This window comes from Mercenaria mercenaria, chromosome 4 (assembly GCF_021730395.1).
Source record: "Mercenaria mercenaria strain notata chromosome 4, MADL_Memer_1, whole genome shotgun sequence".
Classification (NCBI taxonomy): Eukaryota; Metazoa; Mollusca; class Bivalvia; order Venerida; family Veneridae; genus Mercenaria; species Mercenaria mercenaria.
Genome location: NC_069364.1, coordinates 6307155 through 6327617, shown reverse-complemented (window position 1 = coordinate 6327617; position 20463 = coordinate 6307155). Strand labels below are relative to the sequence as shown.

At 38.2% G+C, this 20463-nt stretch overlaps 1 protein-coding gene across 5 annotated transcripts; it reads left to right on the top strand.

The window, feature by feature from the left end:
* Positions 1-1074: 1074 nt before the first annotated feature.
* On the top strand, positions 1075-18762 carry LOC123550908 (bile acid-CoA:amino acid N-acyltransferase-like). 5 transcript variants are annotated; one of them, XM_045339396.2, is made up of 10 exons: positions 1080-1174; positions 2422-2599; positions 2700-3032; positions 6437-6688; positions 6909-7078; positions 9424-9537; positions 10262-10338; positions 11115-11199; positions 15170-15410; positions 17285-18762. In XM_045339396.2, the coding sequence occupies exons 2-10, from the start codon at positions 2494-2496 to the stop codon at positions 17392-17394; spliced, it is 1488 nt and encodes a 495-aa protein (XP_045195331.2). In that variant the 5' UTR covers positions 1080-1174; positions 2422-2493; the 3' UTR covers positions 17395-18762. The 5 variants fall into 5 exon arrangements, with proteins under 5 accessions (XP_045195332.2, XP_045195331.2, XP_045195330.2 ...); XM_045339395.2 differs by having other exon boundaries at positions 2697-3032; XM_045339397.2 differs by lacking the exon at positions 2422-2599 and having other exon boundaries at positions 1075-1174; positions 2697-3032.
* Positions 18763-20463: the final 1701 nt, after the last annotated feature.

Below are 20463 nucleotides of genomic sequence, written 5' to 3'. Positions count from 1 at the left end.
TAGGGCAAGTTTCATAAATAGCTTTTATTTTCATTTGTCAGATTCATGCCTCTTTTTTACTACGAAATATTGGTCAAATTATTTAATATAAGTAGGTTTCTCATTACATACTTAAGTCAAATTCTTTCAAACTTCACACATTACTTGACATAGCAGGACAATTAACATAATTCTAGCTTCTAATGTGTCAAATGCTTGATAAATGTTATGTATGTAGCAATTCGGAATATTTTCAAACTCAACAGAAGTCCTTTCATCATGAGATATCCACACAGTGCAAGTTTCATAACATAACAAGAGGAAACTTAATAAGTGAACATGCAGACATAAGCCTACTTTTAATATAATTATAATTATGTTTGAGTTGATGTCATTTGTTACATCGTTCTGATACGATTTGCTAAATTTGATTCTTAACGTTAGAAGTGTTTTGTCGAATGACTTTTTACAGCCTAGTCTGGCAACCAACTTTTATTTAGTTTCTTATTTTTTGTCTGCAGCTTTAATAATCTGAGCAATTTTTTGTACGCTTTGGTTACCTACATTTTATGAGAAAAAAAGACATACAATTTGAATAACGTTGAGAGTTATCTCCTTTCCACTAAACACATAATCTGATTATAGACTAACCATGACCAGCTTATTATTTATATCTTCAGGAGAATATTCCACAAATTCGCATTTATGTCAGCGCAAGAAAAATCATAAAACACTAATTTTGAGGTTAAATGTATTGGCCAAACGTTCAAACCTATTGAAACCTGGCTCTGGTAATAACCTGCTCAAGGATGTATATTTTTCCAGTATGATACTAGACGTTATGTAAGAAATGGTAGTGAGAATTGTGTCTCATAGTCGTAGCCGTTTCATGAATTTTCGCTAAAGCTGCATGGACGGGTGACCGTTCTTGTGAAACGGCTTTTAAAACGCTTTGAACAGCTTTTCCATTCACACATTCCTTAATTTCACATCAAAATTAGGTAGAATTGAGGATTATTACAAATATATTCATCATCAATAAAGCTCTGGGTTTTGATAGTCTGAGTTACTTCTCTTCGTTACGTATACGCCATTTGTCAGTCAATGTAAATATAGAACGTTTTAATTCCTAAACTTTACATTATCTATGCGTATACATATTAATGAAGAGTTACTATACTACTCTAACTCACGGGTAAGATTTTGATTACATATTAACTGATTAAGTAAGATATTAGGATGAAATCAGTTTGGGGATTTGTTCAATGTGTGTGTTATTAGGTAGCCGGGTTTACAGGCTTGAACAGTGTTGAACACGGTCAGGACGCCCTATTTAAATCTGTTAAATGGCTTACATGCACTGCACTGCAGATAGTGCATGACAGTGCAGATAGTGCATGATAGGCGACGCTATCTGAAGTATCTATCTAAAAATAAAGCATGTTATACACTGTAACGCCTTTATGAAGGTTATAATAGTTGAGATTTAGTCTAAATAATGAGACCTCGGGTAGACCGATTTTACATCCTGATATTTTACGTTGTCTACCTAGTGGGGGATGTGGGGAGGGATATCGACCAGCCAAAAAAAATATAACGATATTCAACGCTTGAGTACAACTATTTGGACTAGTTGAGATTTTGTATGGTAGATCTAGCTAATACAGTCAAACCTGTGTTAAAGACCACCTCTTAACAGAGACCACCTGGCTCTTAAGACCACATGTTTTGTTTCCCATTTTAACACTTACAGTGTTATAAACTGTGAATAAAGACCACCTCCCAATAAAGACCACATTTTGGCTCTCCCAAGGGTGATCTTTATAGACAGGTTTGGCTCTATTTAGTCGCTACCGGCCAAAATCAGGGTTGACTCTATTTAGTCGCCACCGGCCAAAATCTATAAGGCTGTGTATATCTACCTAGAATGGAAGTATATTGCAAGATACAAAATACGCACAAACTGTTAACCTTTGTTCTTAAACATGCCAAGTATAAAGCCCCATGGTATATAAGGGACTCTTTCATACGTTCAGTCTCGCAACAACTGTTTTGTAGTCCGATTTAGCAACTGCGACTGTGTCATGTACTGAGCTGTGTCAGTTACTGATCATCAGTGCATGACATGATTCCTTTACGTATACATATAATGATGTTACTGTATTAAACAGTGCTGCATTTCACGATGTTTTCTCGTTTCAAGCTCTGTCATTTTGGCCAAATAACACGCATTGATTGTCTTTCAGTTCCAGGGTAGGGCAATAACGTATCACTGTTCATTTCTGAGTTTTTAACAGGGAGCTACACAGTAAAGACATTTCTGCGACATCTAAACGTTTTACCTAATCACATGACTGTCCTTACAAGAGCGTAATCGTCTCTGGCAAACCAAGGTCATGGACCATGCAGCCATACCTTCTATTGCAGTCATATCTTCTGTAGGTATGGTCGACGAAAAGGTTAATATTGACATCCGTAGACTGGATGCCAAACAGATTGTAACAGTTGTTGCAGATGGAGAGGAGAGTGGAATACAATTCGAATCCCGTTGTGTATCAAGCTGATGGCAATGGAGAGATATATAACTTTTCTAATGAATCGATAGATGGGAGTTTTAAAGGTAAGAACACACTTGTAAGGAATTTAACAACATATTTTTGAAAATCATAAATGTCATAAATATCAGACGTATCCAAATAATCTTTGATCTACTTCAGCAGATGAAAAAATGACTGCTAGAGTAAGTTACACAATACAGAAGTCTCTACGACGTCTTAATGTTCTGGGTAATCATATGACTGTCCTTACAAGAGCGTGCACGTCCCTGGCAAATCAAGGTCATGGACCATGTATTGCAGTCACACCTTCTGTAGGTATGGTCGACGAAAAGGTCAATATCGACATCCGTGGACTGAATGCCAAACAGATTGTTACAGTTGTTGCAGATGTAGAAGAAAATGGAATACAATTCGAATCCCGGTGTGTTTATCAAGCTGATGGCAATGGAGAGATAAATAACTTTTCAAATGAATCAGTAGATGGGAGTTTTAAAGGTAAGAATATATATAGTGATTTCAACAGATTAGAGACACTGATGGATACTTTTTAATATGTACAATGCGCGAGTGTTGCCGCTTTTACATTTTAACAACAGTAACCCGTTTTCACTTTTAACAATAGCTTATTTTCAGTATGAATGACTGTAGCACCAACTGCATTAGACATTATTCATTTAAACAAATGATATGAAAACACATATGTTCAATGATAAACATATATAATACAACTTTTGTTAATTGGTCTTCCTTTGGACTCTTTCATAAGATATTAGAGAAGTGGGGTTTTGGAATAAAATTCTGTTAACGGGAATTTGAGAGACAGTCTGTATATTGGACTAGAACTTTGTGGTATACAATTCATCATCAGTAGCCTATTATTATACTATGTTAATATTGTTTTGATAATTATTATTATCATCATAATCAACATCATTATCGTTATTCTAATTAATATATTTCCGTCTGGTAACAGCTTGTATTACTACGAGAAGTATTACGAATGTGACCCAAATCAGACAAATATTTCATCAATAAAATTCAATGCATTTATTTAAATACAGTAGAGCAACACCCTTTGGGAGATACAAATATTGACTTGTTATGTAGAGGCTGTTGTTCTGGAGAGGTAAATGTTATAGTATATTTCAGCTTAGGGAATTTTCTATGATGTTGTTACAGAGAGATTTTTGCTTAAGAGAGGGCCGCTCTGGAGAGGTTGTACTGTAGTCTATAAGTTTATTAGCTCGACTATTCGAAGAATAAATAGAGCTATCCTACTCACCACGGCCTCAGTGTCGGCGTCGGCGTCACACCTTGGTTAGGTTTTTCGTACCAGTCCACATTTTGACAAAGTCTTTTGAGATAAAGCTTTGAAACTTTCAACACTTGTTTACCATCACCATGGCCAGTTATAGGCAAGAGCACATAACTCATCAGGGATTTTGGCTGAATTATGGCCCCTTTTGACTTAGAAATCATGGTTAAGTTTTTCGTACCAGTTCATATTTTGACAAAGTCTTTTGAGATAAAGCTTTGAAACTTTCAACACTTGTTTACCATCACCATGTCCAGTTATAGGCAAGAGTACATAACTCCGTCAAGGATTTTGGCTGAATTATGGCCCCTTTTGACTTAGAAATCTTGGTTAAGTTTTTCGTACCAGTTCATATTTTGTGTAAAGTGTTTGACGTATGGCTTTGAAACTATTATCACTTGCTCAGTATAATAGTCTCTATGGCTTTGAAACTTTTATCACTTGTTCAGGATAATAGTCTCTATTTGTAGGAAAGAGTACATAACTCTGTCGTATATTTTGGCTGAATTATTGCCCTTTTTGAACTTGGAAATTGGTTCTGATTTCATACAAGTCCACATTTTGTCAAAACTATTTGACAAATGGCTTTTAAACTTTGAACACTTGTTTATCATCATGATTTCCATCTGTAGGCAAGAGTACATAACTTTGACAACTATTTTGGCTGAATAATGGCCCTTTTTGGACTTTGAAATTGGTTCACACATTGCCATTTAGTGCAAGACTTATCGAAATCCACAAATACAGGAACATTGTTTGTCTAATGTATTTTTTTCTTTTGTCTGAATATCTGTAGAAATATTTTGACTCCATTCTTCAATCAATTCTTCGAATAGTCGAGCGCGCTGTCGTCCGACAGCTCTTGTATATAGTCTCATCAAAGTTAGAAAATTTGAACACATGTATGTGTTAGATCTGACAGACGTGAAACATATCAAAACATAAATAATTAGATTTTCTTGTAAATGTTATGAGGTCGGTGTATTTTGTCAGTTAGAAAAGGATATGAATAAAATATTCTATAAAACATTTACCAATACTTTTCTCAAAACTGGCAAAAAAAAAAAAGAAAATGCCAATAGATTAGTAAAGTACCTTTGCAAAAAGCTGTAATCCGATGATATTTTGAAATCAATCGAGAGATGGTAGCGTTCGATAATTGGTACAAGGAGGCTATTCAACCAAAAATAGATACGGTTTGATAAAGAAGTCATTTTTGTGTGTATTTTTGTGACTTCGGCCTACGTAGTAATTTGAATAAACGATATCATATATAAAGCATTACTTTGGTGAAATTTTAATATTATATAATAGATTACATATTTTTCTATATTTTTGAGAAATTTCATTCAAGGTATAACTAAAATAGCACAGGGTGGCGGAGTGGTTATGGTCGCTAACTTCAAATATCTGGCCGCTTGCCGCTGAAGATTGGAAACCTCGTTTGGAATGTAGAATTGTTTCATGTAGACGGTGGTTCTACCTGCCTGCCCGACCCTAAAATAATGCCCAGAGGCATCCCTTGGATTTTTCTCCACCATCAAAAAGCAGAAAGGTCACCATATGTCATACAATTATGTCAGTGTAGCACCTAATAAAAATGAAATATCAAGGAGCATGGAAACAAAAAGTATATATCATTATGTGTGTAAGCTGGCAGTCCCTATAAAACGTGCGTGCTCTTAGCCACTGTATCCATGAATCACAACACCATCAAGCTGTATTATAACAGAATGAATGAAAAGTATTAATCTAATATTCCAAATAAAATGCAACTACAAACTCACCGTGTCCGGATGTTCAAGGAGAGTATGGATAATTATTTGATATCTGTGCACAACCAGACGACGCTCCTTGACTGTAACCGAATGAAAACACTCAGCCAAATACGATTACATGTTTTCGTTCTACGCAAAAGTAATTATGCAAATTTCTGAACACAGTATGCTACAGATTATTATTCATTTTGTGTAAGAATCTAGCTAGGTTTTTATTGAAAGTGGCTTAACAGTACAGTTACCTTGAACATTGTAGGTGTTTATAGTAATTATTCAGATCATCTAACCTGCATTCTGTACCAAAAAATACTTCAAGTATCAGTGGACACTTGCATTATCGGCAACCATTCGTTATCTAGAAAATACACAGGTGCCAGACACATAACCAAAAATTTTACTTAATAGACCTATATATGTATATAATAGACTATTATATACATATATAGGTCTATTAAGTAAAATATCTGGTTATGTGTCTGGCACCTGTGAGAAAATACCTTCGATCTATCCATAATCATAAGAATGATACACTTAACCGCGAAGAAAAATTCGATTATGTCTTTGACCGAATTCATGTTTATGTGAAAATATCAAATCACTCAGTGAAAAGTCATTAAACAAAACTGATTTGTGTAAATAATTAGTAAATAAGCTTGGAGGATGCTCCAAACATGACGTCATTAGTCCAATGTTTTGCATACGAATGAGAAACAAACACATGCAAAACAGGAAAAAGTTGAAATATATAATTATATATTGTATTATACTTTCTATTGTTATTTTAAACGCACGAACTGACATTTCAGGTATTGAACCAATGGGATTATTCTGGAGTCTGCATTGTGTATCTGCACCAAAGAAGTATGCTAGACTGGTGAAGAAAGACGTCAGTACACCAATGAACTTCAGTATAAAGGTTTATCCTGACAACCAGAACAAGGCCACATTGATTCACCAGCCTTTAACAGAGACTAGAGTTCAAAGGTTTTATCAGAAGCCAGGGGTCAGGAGAATACCACTTACAGGAAGATTTAAAGGAGCAATATTTGTTCCAGAAGGTATTTTTAGATACTATATTATTCGCTCTTCTGTGTATTACATATACTCTACATCCTATTGCAGTTTTACTTCTTTCTCCTTTTTTATTAAATAAAGATCGAATATATGCTAAGGTGTTTATATTCTTGTAAGCAGAAAAGATCATTTGTAGCGAATCTTCATTCTGAAGAGACAGTCTAACCAAATGGTATATTTTACACGAGAACTGGTGTTTTGAAGGAGAGGGGCCGTTCCCAGGAGTGATTGACTTGTATGGTGGTCTAGTTAGTCTCATTGAAACACGTGCAGCGTTGCTGGCGTCACATGGGTATGCTACTCTAGCATTATCATATCTACATGGTGAGGGACTTCCGGATATGCTTTACGATGCAGACTTTAATTATGTTAAGGTGAGTTCTCTTGTTGACTAAAGCAAGGGTATAGGCATCAAATTTTAATGGCAACTCTTTAGATGTATATGACAGACAATGAGTGCACGTGTCTGTGAAAAATACCCGAGCTGTTTTCGAAACAGTAATGTCGTCTTGTACCGTAAGCGCTCATCTGTCAGTAACCCATATTACCTGATGCATGTAACAAGTACTTTGCAATGACCATCAGACAAGAGTCCTTATTTCAACTTGATGGATTTTACGCAAATGACAGAATTCTTTAAATTGACGTTCAAGTTTACGATTTAAGTTAACGAAAAAGAATTCCTTCTAATTAATATTTATAGGTTATTAGCTTTGTATCGGGAAATATGCATGAGTTCTTCAGCGGAAATATTCTTCCGCTGAAGAACGAGTGCATATTTCCCGACGCAAAGATAATGACCTTTTTATTACATACACATCTACACGTATAAATATTATGTAAATATCATAAATATGTTCAATAGCCTGAATAGGATCGACAGTACTGATCTGAATAGAAAAAATAGTGCAACAACACACTGAATTACGTTATGCACCCGATATGAAATTCAGGCGTCAGTGTATGGAAAAATATTGACGTTTCCGGTACCAGTGTAACTTAACGGGGAATAGAAATGAGTATGTAATAATCATAAGTATCTCTTTATCAGGACTGGGCTTTTACAGCTTTTGCTGATGGAACAAGACCTCGAAGCATTATTTTTATCATGGGATGGGGCAGGGACAAGGGGGCACCTGGGTTTAACCACCGACCTTCCGTAAGCGAGATTTTCATCACATAAGGAAGTATACACCTCATAAGAAGTCTTGAACCCGCATCAGTAAGAAACGTGTGATTCAAAGTCAGCCTACGGATGCAATCCGATGATCTAATATTAGCGCGTCAATGAAATCTCACTATCAAAACTGATATCATAAGAAAACAAATATTCTTCTAACTCGTGATTTTTGTGTTAAATAAAATTTTGTTTTATTGTACTGTTGTGTTATATTGTGTTGGCATTCCTTTAGACCGTATCTATCCAATATTAGCTCGAAAATGGCTTCGTTATATATATATGACAGAACTGCACAGAAATGTATGAACCAGAAACAATGACAATTGTCATTATCAAGTGGGATTTGTAAGTCCATGTAGACTGCAATGGCGCTACACTTGGTAGTGCGGCATTCGGTGATTGCTTTCTGTTTAGTTTGAATATATGTTGCTATGAAGGACTGTTCTTTAATAAAAGTAGTACTGCTTATATTTTGATGTGTTTGTTTTTCTATTTTTGTAGATTATTTTCAGCCCGCCCGCTTAGCTCAGTAGGTAAGAGCGTTGGTTTACGGACCGCGGGGTCGCGAGTTCGATCCTCGGGCGGGGCGTATGTTCTCCGTGACTATTTGATAAACGACATTGTGTCTGAAATCATTAGTCCTCCACCTCTGATAATTCATGTGGGGAAGTTGGCAGTTACTTGCGGAGAACAGGTTTGTACTGGTACAGAATCCAGGAACACTGGTTAGGTTAACTGCCCGCCGTTACATGACTGAAATACTGTTGAAAAACGGCGTTAAACCCAAAACAAACAAACAAAGATTATTTTCGTTTTGTATTTTGTTCATGTTAGCACATTTTATTGAGCAGTAAACTGGCAAACTTCTAATTACACAAAATGCATCGGATAACTATTTCACATTTGAGTCCTCAAGTTTTGCAAAATGGAAGGACATGCTAAATTTTCATAATTTGAATATATTCATTATTTGTAAATAATCATATGTCGTTGAAAGGGATGACTGTTCTCCCTTAGTTATAAGACAAGAAAACGAACTAATTCGCTTGAAAGTTACACAACAGTAAGTTTGTGTGTGTGTGTGGTGGGGGTGCGTGCGTGTGAAGTCCTTGATAAATGGCTTTAGTATTTAAGCCCTTTTGTTGTTTTTGGTATAAACCTATTTGTTTTCTGTTGTTGTTTGTTTTTGTTTGTTTAGGGTTTAACGCTGTTTTTCAATAGTATTTCAGTTATGTGACGGCGGACAGTGAACCTAACCAGTCTTCCTGGGTTTTGTACCAGTGCAAGCATGTTCTCAGCAAGTAACTGCCAGCTTCCCCACACGAAGCAGAGTTGGAGGATGAATGGTGTCAGGCACAATGTCTTTTGTCAGAAAGTCACGGAGAACATCCGCCTCACCCGAGGGTCGAACTCACAACCTCTCGATCCATCCCGTATATCTGGGCTCTTCCCATTGAGCTTAGCGTGTGGGTGATCGGTAACCTGTATACGACTGGTCAGTATTAGTACACTAATCAGCCCAATATTACCTCATTACAGGAAGCATACGAATGGTTCATGAAAGAAGATTACATTGACAAAAACAGACTTGGAATAGTTGGTTTGTGTTTCGGTGGATTTCTGTCACTGGCTCTAGCCTCTGTTCTCCCTCAGGTTTGGTCTTCCTGACTTAATTACGTTGTCTTATATACAGTCATATCGTTCTTAATAGAGAATATACCTATAGGCTTCCTTTTGATTTTACTTTGACTTTTCTCCTAAGTTTTAATGAAATAAAAAAAACAAAACAGTTTATTAAAATTGCATTCGTCAAGCCCATGCCAGGGCGAAGCATCTTTGTTCCGTAATAATCTGAATTCCCAAGTACTCCTGGGCCGAGTTGTTCGAAACTTTAACTGGGGATTAAGCTAACGGTTGATTAACTTTTGATAGTTACATTTCGATATTTTAAAAGACTTAGTAAAACATATTATAATTTAAGAATTATGAACACTAAAACGTCTTTACAGTAAAATTAAAACATCATACTAGTGGTTCCCATCATTACTATTTTTTAGTCAAAATTTAACAGTTTAACAACCTGTTAAAGTTTCGAATAACTGGGCCCTGTTTGTTTTGATTTAGGCTTAGCTCTGTTTTAAACAGTATTTCGGTTATGTAACGGTGGACAGTTAACGCGATGAGTGTTGCTGGATTCTTTACCATTACTGATCTTTTCTCCGCAAGTAAATGCGAACTTCTCCACATGAATCACATTTTGGGGACGGAATGACTTGAGACACAAAGTCCTCAATCAAATCGTCACGGAGAGCCTAACATTCTTATGATTGTTAAAAAATCACAAGACTTCATATTCGTTATAACAACTGCGTTTCAGGTACGGGCTGTTGTCAATATAAATGGTTTTTCCTTTATACCCGAGGTAAACAAGATCAACTGCGATTGGGAAAAGTGGTAAGAGAAACTTTGATCAAATAGAGAGAGTACCGAAAATTTTAAATTATTAAAGTCAGTTAAAAACAAACGTTGAATGCTTATATATACTAGTAAGTTTTAAGACTATGTATGATAATCAAGTTTTGCTGTGATCATTTCAAGCAAGGTATTTAAGCTTTTCTGAAACTACTTATTTAATTGCCATATTGTCTCTCTTGCAGACTGGCCTACTTAACAAATCATTGATAAATATTTAATCACCAATTATAATTTGATTATTACTAGAGGACCTTATCTGACTGTGAAACAGTTGTCAAATATATGTGCATTATGTGACATCCAAAAATGTTTAAATGTTTAAAGTCTAATAAAATTAAGTCAGATCCACTATGTATGCTGAAATCTTGTTTTAATATCTTTCCTTGTTTTGGGTTTAATACCGTTTTTCAACAGTACTTCAGTTATGTAACGGCGGGCATTTAACCTAACCAGTGTTCCTGAATTCAGTACCAGTACAAACCTGTTCTCTTAAAGTAACGTATAATGTTATTTGTACCATATCACTACCAATATATAAAATCAAGCTTGAAAGAAATGACCTATCACTAAGTTCATTATTTCCATTTAACGGTATCATACTGGTGCATAGAGATTGTTATCTCTGTCATTAATTGATATATTAAATAAGAACCAAATCAAAACTTACAATTTGAGAACTATGTTGAGAGTCTATTTTTTATTTATATCCTAGTACTCAGATATTGGGTTCTTTAATTTAAACGGTTTATTTTTAGGCTTGACAAAAATGACGTACTGTGCACAGAAGAAGGACTTGTCATTTCGGATGTTTACATGTTGAAAAACTCCTGGCCTGTGCCTGTAAGTAACCCCTGGCCCGTGTCTGTAAGTAGTCTTTGGCCTGTGCCTGTGGGTATCCTCTGGCCTGTGTCTGTAAGTAGCCCCTGGCCTGTGTCTGTAAGTAACCTCTGGCCTGTGTCTGTAAGTAACCTCTGGTCTGTGTCTGTAAGTAACCTCTGGCATGTGCATGTAAGTACCTTCTGGCCTGTGCCTGTAAGTAGTCTTTGGCCTGTGCCTGTAAGTAGCCCCTGGCCTGTGTCTGTAAGTAACCTCTGGCCTGTGCCTGTAAGTAACCTCTGGCCTGTGTTTGTAAGTAACCTCTGGCCTGTGTCTGTAAGTATCCTCTGGCCTGTGCCTGTAAGTAGCCTTTGGCCTGTGCCTGTAAGTAGCCTCTGGCCTGTGTTTGTAAGTAGCCCCTGGCCTGTGTCTGTAAGTAACCTCTGGCCTGTGTCTGTAAGTAACCTCTGGCCTGTGCATGTAAGTACCCTCTGGCCTGTGTCTGTAAGTAGTCTTTGGCCTATGCTTGTAAGTAGCCTCTGGCCTGTGTCTGTAAGTAGCCCCTGGCCAGTGTCTGTAAGTAGCCTCTGGCCTGTGTCTGTAAGTAACCTTTGGCCTGTGCGTGTAAGTAGCCTCTGACCTGTGCCTGTAAGTAGCCCCTGGCCTGTGTCTGTAAGAAGCCCCTGGCCTGTGTCTGTAAGTACCCTATGGCCTGTGCCTGTAAGTAACCTTTGGCCTGTGCTTGTAAGTAGCCTCTGGCCTGTGCCTGTAAGTAGCCCCTGGCCTGTGTCTGTAAGTAGCCTCTGGCCTGTGTCTGTAAGTAACGTCTGGCCTGTACCTGTAAGTAACCTCTGGACTGTGTTTGTAAGTAACCTCTGGCATGTGTCTGTAAGTAACCTCTGGCCTGTGCCTGTAAGTAACCTTTGGTCTGTGCCTGTAAGTAGCCTCTGGCCTGTTCTGTAAGTAGCCCCTGGCCTGTGTTTGTAAGTACCCTCTGGCCTGTGTCTGTAAGTAACCTCTGACCTCTGTTTGTAAGTAGCCCCTGGCCTGTGTCTGTAAGTAACCTCTGGCCTGTATCTGCAAGTACCCTCTGGCCTGTGCCTGTAAGTAGCCTTTGGCCTGTGTTTGTAAGTAGCCCCTGGCCTGTGTCTGTAAGTAGCCTTTGGCCTGTGCCTGTAAGTAGCGTTTGGCCTGTGTTTGTAAGTAGCCCCTGGCCTGTGTCTGTAAGTAACCTCTGGCCTGTGTCTGTAAGTACCCCTGGCCTGTGTCTGTAAGTAACCTCTGGTCTGTGTCTGTATGTATCCTCTGGCCTGTGCTTGTAAGTAGCCTCTGGCCTGTGTCTGTAAGTAGCCCCTGGCCTGTGTCTGTAAGTAACCTCTGGCCTGTGTCTGTAAGTAACCTCTGGCTTGTGTCTGTAAGTAACCTCTGGCATGTGTCTGTAAGTAACCTCTGGTCTGTGCCTGTAAGTAACCTTTGGCCTGTGTTTGTAAGTAACATCTGGCATGTGTCTGTAAGTAACCTCTCGCCTATGCCTGTAAGTAACCTCTAGCGTGTGTCTGTAAGTAACCTCTGGCCTGTGCCTGTAAGTAACCTCTGGCCTGTGCCTGTAAGTACCCTCTGGCCTGTGTCTGTAAGTAACCTCTGGCCTGTGTCTGTAAGTAACCTCTGGCTTGTGTCTGTAAGTAACCGCTGGCATGTGTCTGTAAGTAACCTCTGGCCTGTGTTTGTAAGTAACCTCTGGCATGTGTCTGTAAGTAACCTCTGGCCTGTGTCTGTAAGTAACCTCTGGCTTGTGTCTGTAAGTAACCTCTGGCCTGTGTCTGTAAGTAACCTCTGGCTTGTGTCTGTAAGTAACCTCTGGCCTGTGCCTGTAAGTAACCTCTGGCCTGTGCCTGTAAGTAACCTCTGGCCTGTGCCTGTAAGTAACCTCTGGCCTGTAAGTAACCTCTGGTCTGTGTCTGTAAGTACCCTCTGGTCTGTGCCTGTAAGTAGCCTCTGGCCTGTGCCTGTAAGTAGCCTTTGGCCTGTGTTTGTAAGTAGCCCCTGGCCTTTGTCTGTAAGGAACCTCTGGCCTGTACCTGTAAGTAACCTTTGACTGTAAATACCCCCTGGCCTGTGCCTGTAAATGGCTTATGGCCTGTGCCTGTAAGTAACCCATGGCCTGTGCTTGAATAATCTCTGGCCTGTGCCCATAAGTAACCCCTTGCCCATGACTGGGGTTCCTGTGCCCATAAGTAACCCCTGGCCTGTGCATGTTAGTGGCCTCGGGCCTGTGCCTGTAAGTAACCCTGGCTTGTGTCTGTAAGTGGCTCATGGTCTGTGCCTGTAAGTAACTCATAGCCTGTGCTTGAATGATCTCTGGCCTGTGCCTGTAAGTAACCCCTTGCCCGTGACTAGGGTTCCTGTGCCCAAAAGTAACCCCTGGCCTGTGCATATTAGTGGCCTCAGGCCTGTGCCTGTAAGTAACCTCTGACCTGTGTCTTTAAATGACCCATGGAGTGTGTCTGTAAGAAACCCATAGCCTGTGCTTGTGATTAATCTCTGGCCTGTGCCCATAAGTAACCCCTGGCCCGTGACTGGGGTTCCTGTGCCTGTAAGTAACCCCTGGTCTGTGTCTGTAATTGCACCTTGGCTTGGCCTTTGTCTGTAAGTAACCCATAGCCTGTGCTTGTTAGTAATATCTGGGCTGTGCCCATAAGTAACCCCTGTGCCTGTAAGTAACCCCAAGCATGTGCATGTAAGTAACCCCAGGGCTGTGCCTTTCGGTAACCTTAGGCCTGTGCATGTAAGAATTCGATTTAGTGAACATAGACCGGTACGTTCATATAGAGGACCAATGTCTGAACGTCGCACCTACATAATAATAGGTCATACGCAAGTTTACAGCGACTGGATGGCAAGGTTTCGATCCAACACCAGCGAGGGCAATAGAACCAACGTTCTTGATCTGATTAAAGATCAGTTTATAAAAGATATGGGATAAACTCTTATTGATCTAAAGTTGAAAACACCCGGGAACTGTATAGTCATTAGTCATAAGGCACGGAATAGCCATGATGCTTTTTTGTTTGGTTTAACATCACTCCGACATAGTTAGAGATCATATGGTGACTTTCCAACTTTTTATGGTTGGGGAAAACCACAACTGCCATTTGGGCATTACTAGTATTTCTTCATGGACCGGAACCCGGACGTTCTAACGAAACGGTATTTATGTGACACCCCCATTGTTCTCTCTGTTGTTCTATCAGTCACATAAAAAGAAAAAAGTCACATAAACAGAACGGAATGAATGACATCAAAGAGAAAGTACCGTTATGAAGTCACTTAACCATCATTTCGCGGGCACGGGCAGACCACCTACGTTCTGTTAGCAAGCTGGATGGATTTACCACGTGAAGAATTCTACGGCCCAAGTGAGACTCAAACCCACTTTGGTAAGAGACAAGTGATTTGAAATCAGCGACTTTAACCTCTCGGTCGTGTTAGCCCCTAGACATGATGCTATATTGACATTTGTGTACATTGTAACCATCTTCAAGGTCTAGGTAAACGCAGTCTAAAAGTCTAGCTTTCTTGGCTTCATATCTTCCTTTTTAATTGAATGAACTTCATTCCAAACAGAATCGTAAATTATCATGATACGGTGACATATATTCAAAATGCATCCATCTAGGTCATGTGAACATCTTTAACGAACATTTATAACCAAAACAAATGCCTCTGGTTCCCTATAGGTAGCAAAATTGTACCTAAAAGTAACCCCTCCATAACCTGCCTCTTATTTATTACTCGTTTTATCTGAAACAATATGATTAGTTTCTATAACTAGTTGAATCTTGGTTTACCTGGTCTCTTCCTCATTAAATCATTTTATTTAATAATTCGTCATATCCGTAATTTTTTGATTGGCATGGCATCTTCCTGTAACAGCAGCAAATATGGTTATGATGATTAATAAAAAATTATAAATTTAAATCATATTTATATTTAGGCCTGGCAGCATGGTGCAAAAATCCTAGTGATAGTAGCGGAAGACGATAAACAAGTGCATCCAAAATGTCACACTCTCTACTACGAAAGTTGTCCTCCGCAGTTTAAGGAAAACATCAGGATCTTCCGATATCCAGGTGCTGGCCATATGATAGAACCTCCATACTCGCCGCATTATAGGGCCGTAACTCCAGGGCGAAAAAGACTTAGAACAATAAATTTTATTCCAGAAAAGTTTCATGGTCAGTGAAATATCTTTTAGAACTCTTTTCTCTTGTTACATTGCATTTTTAAGAAGTGTTTGCCGAAACAGTGTATGTCTGTATGTCTCTCTTGCATTTTGTAGTTTACGTAATTACTTACGCGTTGTATGATTGGTCACAGTTGGAGTGACTTCATTCACTTGTATATGTACAAGATATTACATGAGTGTCTTGTCATATTTTATTTATTCATACATTGCTCTACTGATCATTTTATCATTTTATTCAACTAGTTGTATAATAGATCCAGAGTAGAAAGTTAAAGAAGAATTCATTTACCCTATTAATTGTAAAACAGTGTACATAATATTCAGTACGTCGGCCAGACTCATCAAAAAGTCTATAAGCGGATGAATGGTCGTAACGTTGGTATTAGAACTTTATGAATCCATTCTATTCCTTAAACGTTGCTTCGTTTATCAAGTTACTAAGATCAGTATTTTAATATTGACGGCACTCATTTTTTTTCGAACTATAGCCCGACCAGCGCCGTAGCCACACTGAGGCAAACCGAGGCAGTTGCCTCGGTTAGAATTTGAGGAGCAAAAAAGAAAGAAGAGTAAAAAGTAGGCCTTTCACACTGATGAAAATTCAGTTATAAAAGTTCAAAAAAAGTACATTAATATCATGAGAATATAACATAATATATCTGCCTCATGACATCATTGAGGCAAGGTGAGGCAGAAATCCTAACAGCCATATTGATAGCCTTGTCCATGTCCACCTCCCTTTTGGTGAGAAGTGAGCTACTCATCAAAGTCGAACTCAATAATTACTATTTATTAAATTTAGATCCTAAAACGCGCCAGAGGCCACTATTTCATACCGAATTTTCAAAATGTTTCAGGGGAAAAGCCCCCTGAAAATGAGGGTGAACCTCCTCCCATACCTTAAAATTGAGACCAAAAAAGGCACCAGAGGCCACCATTTTATACTTGTATTTCAATTTTTCCAAGGGGAGAGCCCCCTGACCCCCTAACTTGAGAGGATCCCCCTACAGTACCTCAAATTTTAGACCAAACAATGCACCATATGCCACCATTTCGTATTTCAAAATTTTCCAGGAAGAGAACCCACTGACCACCACTAAAATGAAAGGGAACCCCCTCCCATACCTTACAATTCAGACCAAAAAATGCACCAGAGGCCACCATTTAATTTTCATACCTTTATTTTAAAATTTTCTAGTGGGAAACGACTTGACCCCCACTCCAACACGGACACAGTCCCCACTCCCGGATTATAAACTAATAAACTACTAGTATACTGAAAAATAGCATGTTGTATGTCTTTACAGATGGTTTTCTGATTTTATTGCCTTTCAATTACAAAAATGATTGTATCCGAGACCATATTAGAATAGGATAAATCCCCAGTTATCCTTGTTATAAATATATTTTTTCTTAAAATATGAACGTAACTGTGAAATATAGGGCTAAAAGGACTATTTCACTGTAATATAAAACAGTTTGAGAGTGCTCTAGAACGCACCAGAGACGTCTTGGGGAAAAAATCCGGGGGGCATTGTCCCGGACCCCCCTAGATTGCCTCGGTCAAAATTTGTGTCTGGCTACGGCACTGCCGACTAGTAGCGTAAACTATGTAATATATACATGAACATGCTCAATTAAACCGGGCCTGTAACATTTTCGTTTTTTTTTTTTTTCGTGTTGAGCGACCTGCGGAGTTTCCACTTTATTATTTTATTATACATAAAGTGAACAAAATCATAAATATAGTGGTTTGTTTGGACAAGCACATAATTTCAGTTGTTGTGCACATTTTAGTTACATTTCAACCAAACAGATATGAACGCGCAAACTGAGATAAAATATACTATCCCAATATTTCAGATGAAGATATGATGACAGGTGGATGGCCAGATACACATGCGCATGCTCAGGAAGACTCCTGGATGAAAATATTGAATTTCTTAGAAGAAAATGTCAAAAATGTCAGCTGATGAGGTGAACATAAAAAATTTCCAAAGATGTGAACAGATAGGAAAATGTGAAAAATGTGTCAAAAGGGAAAACGTTGAAAATACAATAAGATGGTTGTATAGACTATAATAATATGTTTAATAACCAGCGAATATGTTTGAACTTTAGCTCAGTTGAAGTGTTTTGGTACGAAGTATTTACATTTGCTTTTTTCGTCGTGGTTTCTTACGGATGCACTGGAAGTTGTATTTGTTTGATGACAAAAAAACTTGAAACGTGTTACGTATCCATACATACGCTGCTGGTGGCTCTTGATTGGAGTGTCTCGTCTCTTGACTGTAAAAACTGTTCTGTGGTTATGAAACATATTGGCTACTATGAACTTTGTTCAGCGCGGTGCTTTGCCACTGACCGTTCCTTACTGTGTATTTGTTTTACTTCATCTACGTATTTTTGTGTAAATGTGTAGTCGTCCAAGTCGGTTTACGATTTTGTCCGTACAATAACTTTGGCATGCATGGAGCAATCTTTTTACATAAATTATGGAGTAAACCTTTACGTTGATTAGACGGAGTGCCGCGTATAAATCTAATGTCCCTGACGCGAAATTCCAGAACACAATTAGGACCGAAGGTCATGTCAGCTCTTGTTCTTGCTTTAACTTTATATATATTGAGCAGTCCTATCTTTATTTGGTGGAAATATTTGCCTCAATGAGATGAGCTTCGCGCGAAAAGCGATACAACCCCAATCTTGTATATTTTTTCTCAGTGAAGCCTGAAAGTAACTACCCAACTATCCTGACATTCTCTTTAGCAAATTAAAGATGGGAAATGTGTACAAGATAAACAATTGTTCAAGTTTTTCAGCCACACCTTTTTACTGGTTTTAAAGTCAGACCGACATACTGTAAGGTTGATAGTGACTTTCTCCATTTTAAAGGCGAAGAAGGTTACCCCCTTCCCGTGTATTATTCAGGCATGTATGGACTCCCCTCCCCTCGCCAACACAAACGCCATCCCACACCCCGAAAGAAGCAAAAAACAAAAGCAAACGGACGACGATTTACCGTGATTTTCAAAATGTTCAACACAAGTGCCAGAGCTAAAATATGTCTAAACAACATCTAAAACTCGGGTATTATTTTAAAATAGTGTCACATGAAATATATACTATGTGCTTTCACTTGATATTTTGATATTGGATATTAACTCAAGTGTTTTATCTCATCAATTTAATTTCGTTTGTTGTAATTAAATGTGTGTTTTGGGCTGCTGTCACAATTTAACCTCATGTATTAGTTGCAATGCAAATTCATACTGTGAACAGGTACACATTTACAAAACATGTCTTATTTTTAACCTATCAAACAAAGCTGTTGAAACACACTGACATGTCTACTCTTTATTTACATAGGCAATGTCCATTAACATATTTGCTCATTTTCAGCAAAATATTCCTTTAAAGCTGTGCGTTCACTTATTTAAGGCGGATTTTATTTTTCAAAACTTCATACAACATTGGTACTGGGTACAAACTTAACATGATTTTTGCCAGGTATCCTAAGGAAAAGGAGTAAAATGTCACAACGGTTCCAATATATTTGAAAAAAAAATCAATATTTTACCAATATCCAACTTTTTAAATTTATTATGTAAAACCAAGATTGTTAAAATCACTCAGATTGGCTGTACAGTTTGTCCATTAGAAGTGGTGTATAAACAGGCGCGTAGATAGGTGCATTTTTCATAGTACGCAGACGTTATGAGGGTGTGTGGGGGTGGGGGTCGAGGTATCTTCCCCTTGATGATTTATCAGTGTGAGAACGGACGGCAAATGGTGCATTTTAGTGTGTATTTGAAGCAGAAATAATGCACGAAACCCTTATTCTTTTTTAATTGTTTATATAAAAAAATAATAGATATGTGCGTAACATTGCACGTGCAATTAGTGGTTTAGTGGTCCATGTTATATAAATTTTAATTCAAAACAAATGGTTCGTGGTGACACACTTTAAAAATATCATTATGATTTATCATTCATGAGATAATATTATGTCTGTCAGTTATACACGATAGCTGTTACAATGAATTTGCCATAACACCAAACTGAATACTAGACTAGCTAAGTTTCATGATACTGATACAAATGTACCAAATCTGAAACTGATACCTTACATAGGGAAAGCATGCAGGTATAGCGACGTCTTCATTACGTTAACTTCGTTATCAGCAAAATGTTTCTTTCACCTTTCATGCCTCGCTTTCTCAAACGATATGCGAAGCGCGAGAGAACGATGGCAAACGGCGAGATCGCGAAACTTAGCAATTTCGCGCTTTGCCGTCGTGATTTCGCGCTCGTGAAAATTCTCGATTTCACGCTTCGCCGCGCTTTGCCATTATGATTTCGCGCTTTGCCATTATGATCCCGCGCGTCGCGTATCGCCTGCTCATGATGGAGAAGCGCGAGATCACAATGGCGAAGTGCGAAAAAAAATTCAGGCTTTAACATTAGTACTGGGTAGAAATTTTATCAACAATATTGAGTCATAAAAAATGTTAAAAGCATAGCGTGATTGTTGATACGTATATCTCAACGACATCTAAAACAAAGTATTACACTGAAATCTTAATAACGTAATACTTATTATGTGTGACAAATTACGTCTGCAGTGTTATACAGATTGTCATAGCCTTGCCGATTTCTCAGCCAACAGTTACATTGTATTATATTTAGACTCTTTAAACCGTTAGCATAGACGTCGTATGGATGTAATGTTTCACATTGTTAGGATTATTACAAAATAAGCATAATGGCTGTACTTAAATTGTTACATGAATACAAAGACAATTATTGGTGAATTTCAATGCACGTTAAATCAACTAATTATATAAACCAGTTTACTATTTCTTCAGTTTACTGTACTTCATCCGCGCAGTCGGGTCAGTATCCATGCTGTTCGCTAACGGTTTCTCTAATTACAATAGGCTTTGAAAGCTGGATCCTGACCAGTCCGCGCGGATGCGCATGCTGGTCTAGATCCATGCTGGTCGCAAATGCACTATGCTGGTTTTCTCATGGTGCGGCTC

Bases quoted from the DNA above. Each gene is read 5' to 3' on its own strand.
- LOC123550908 (XM_045339395.2), top strand. From the start codon at position 2,494: ATGGAGAGGAGAGTGGAATACAATTCGAATCCCGTTGTGTATCAAGCT. The intron at 3,033-6,436 runs GTAAGAATATAT...CTGACATTTCAG, and splicing joins AGTAGATGGGAGTTTTAAAG to GTATTGAACCAATGGGATTA. The intron at 15,411-17,284 runs GTCAGTGAAATA...CCAATATTTCAG, and splicing joins TATTCCAGAAAAGTTTCATG to ATGAAGATATGATGACAGGT.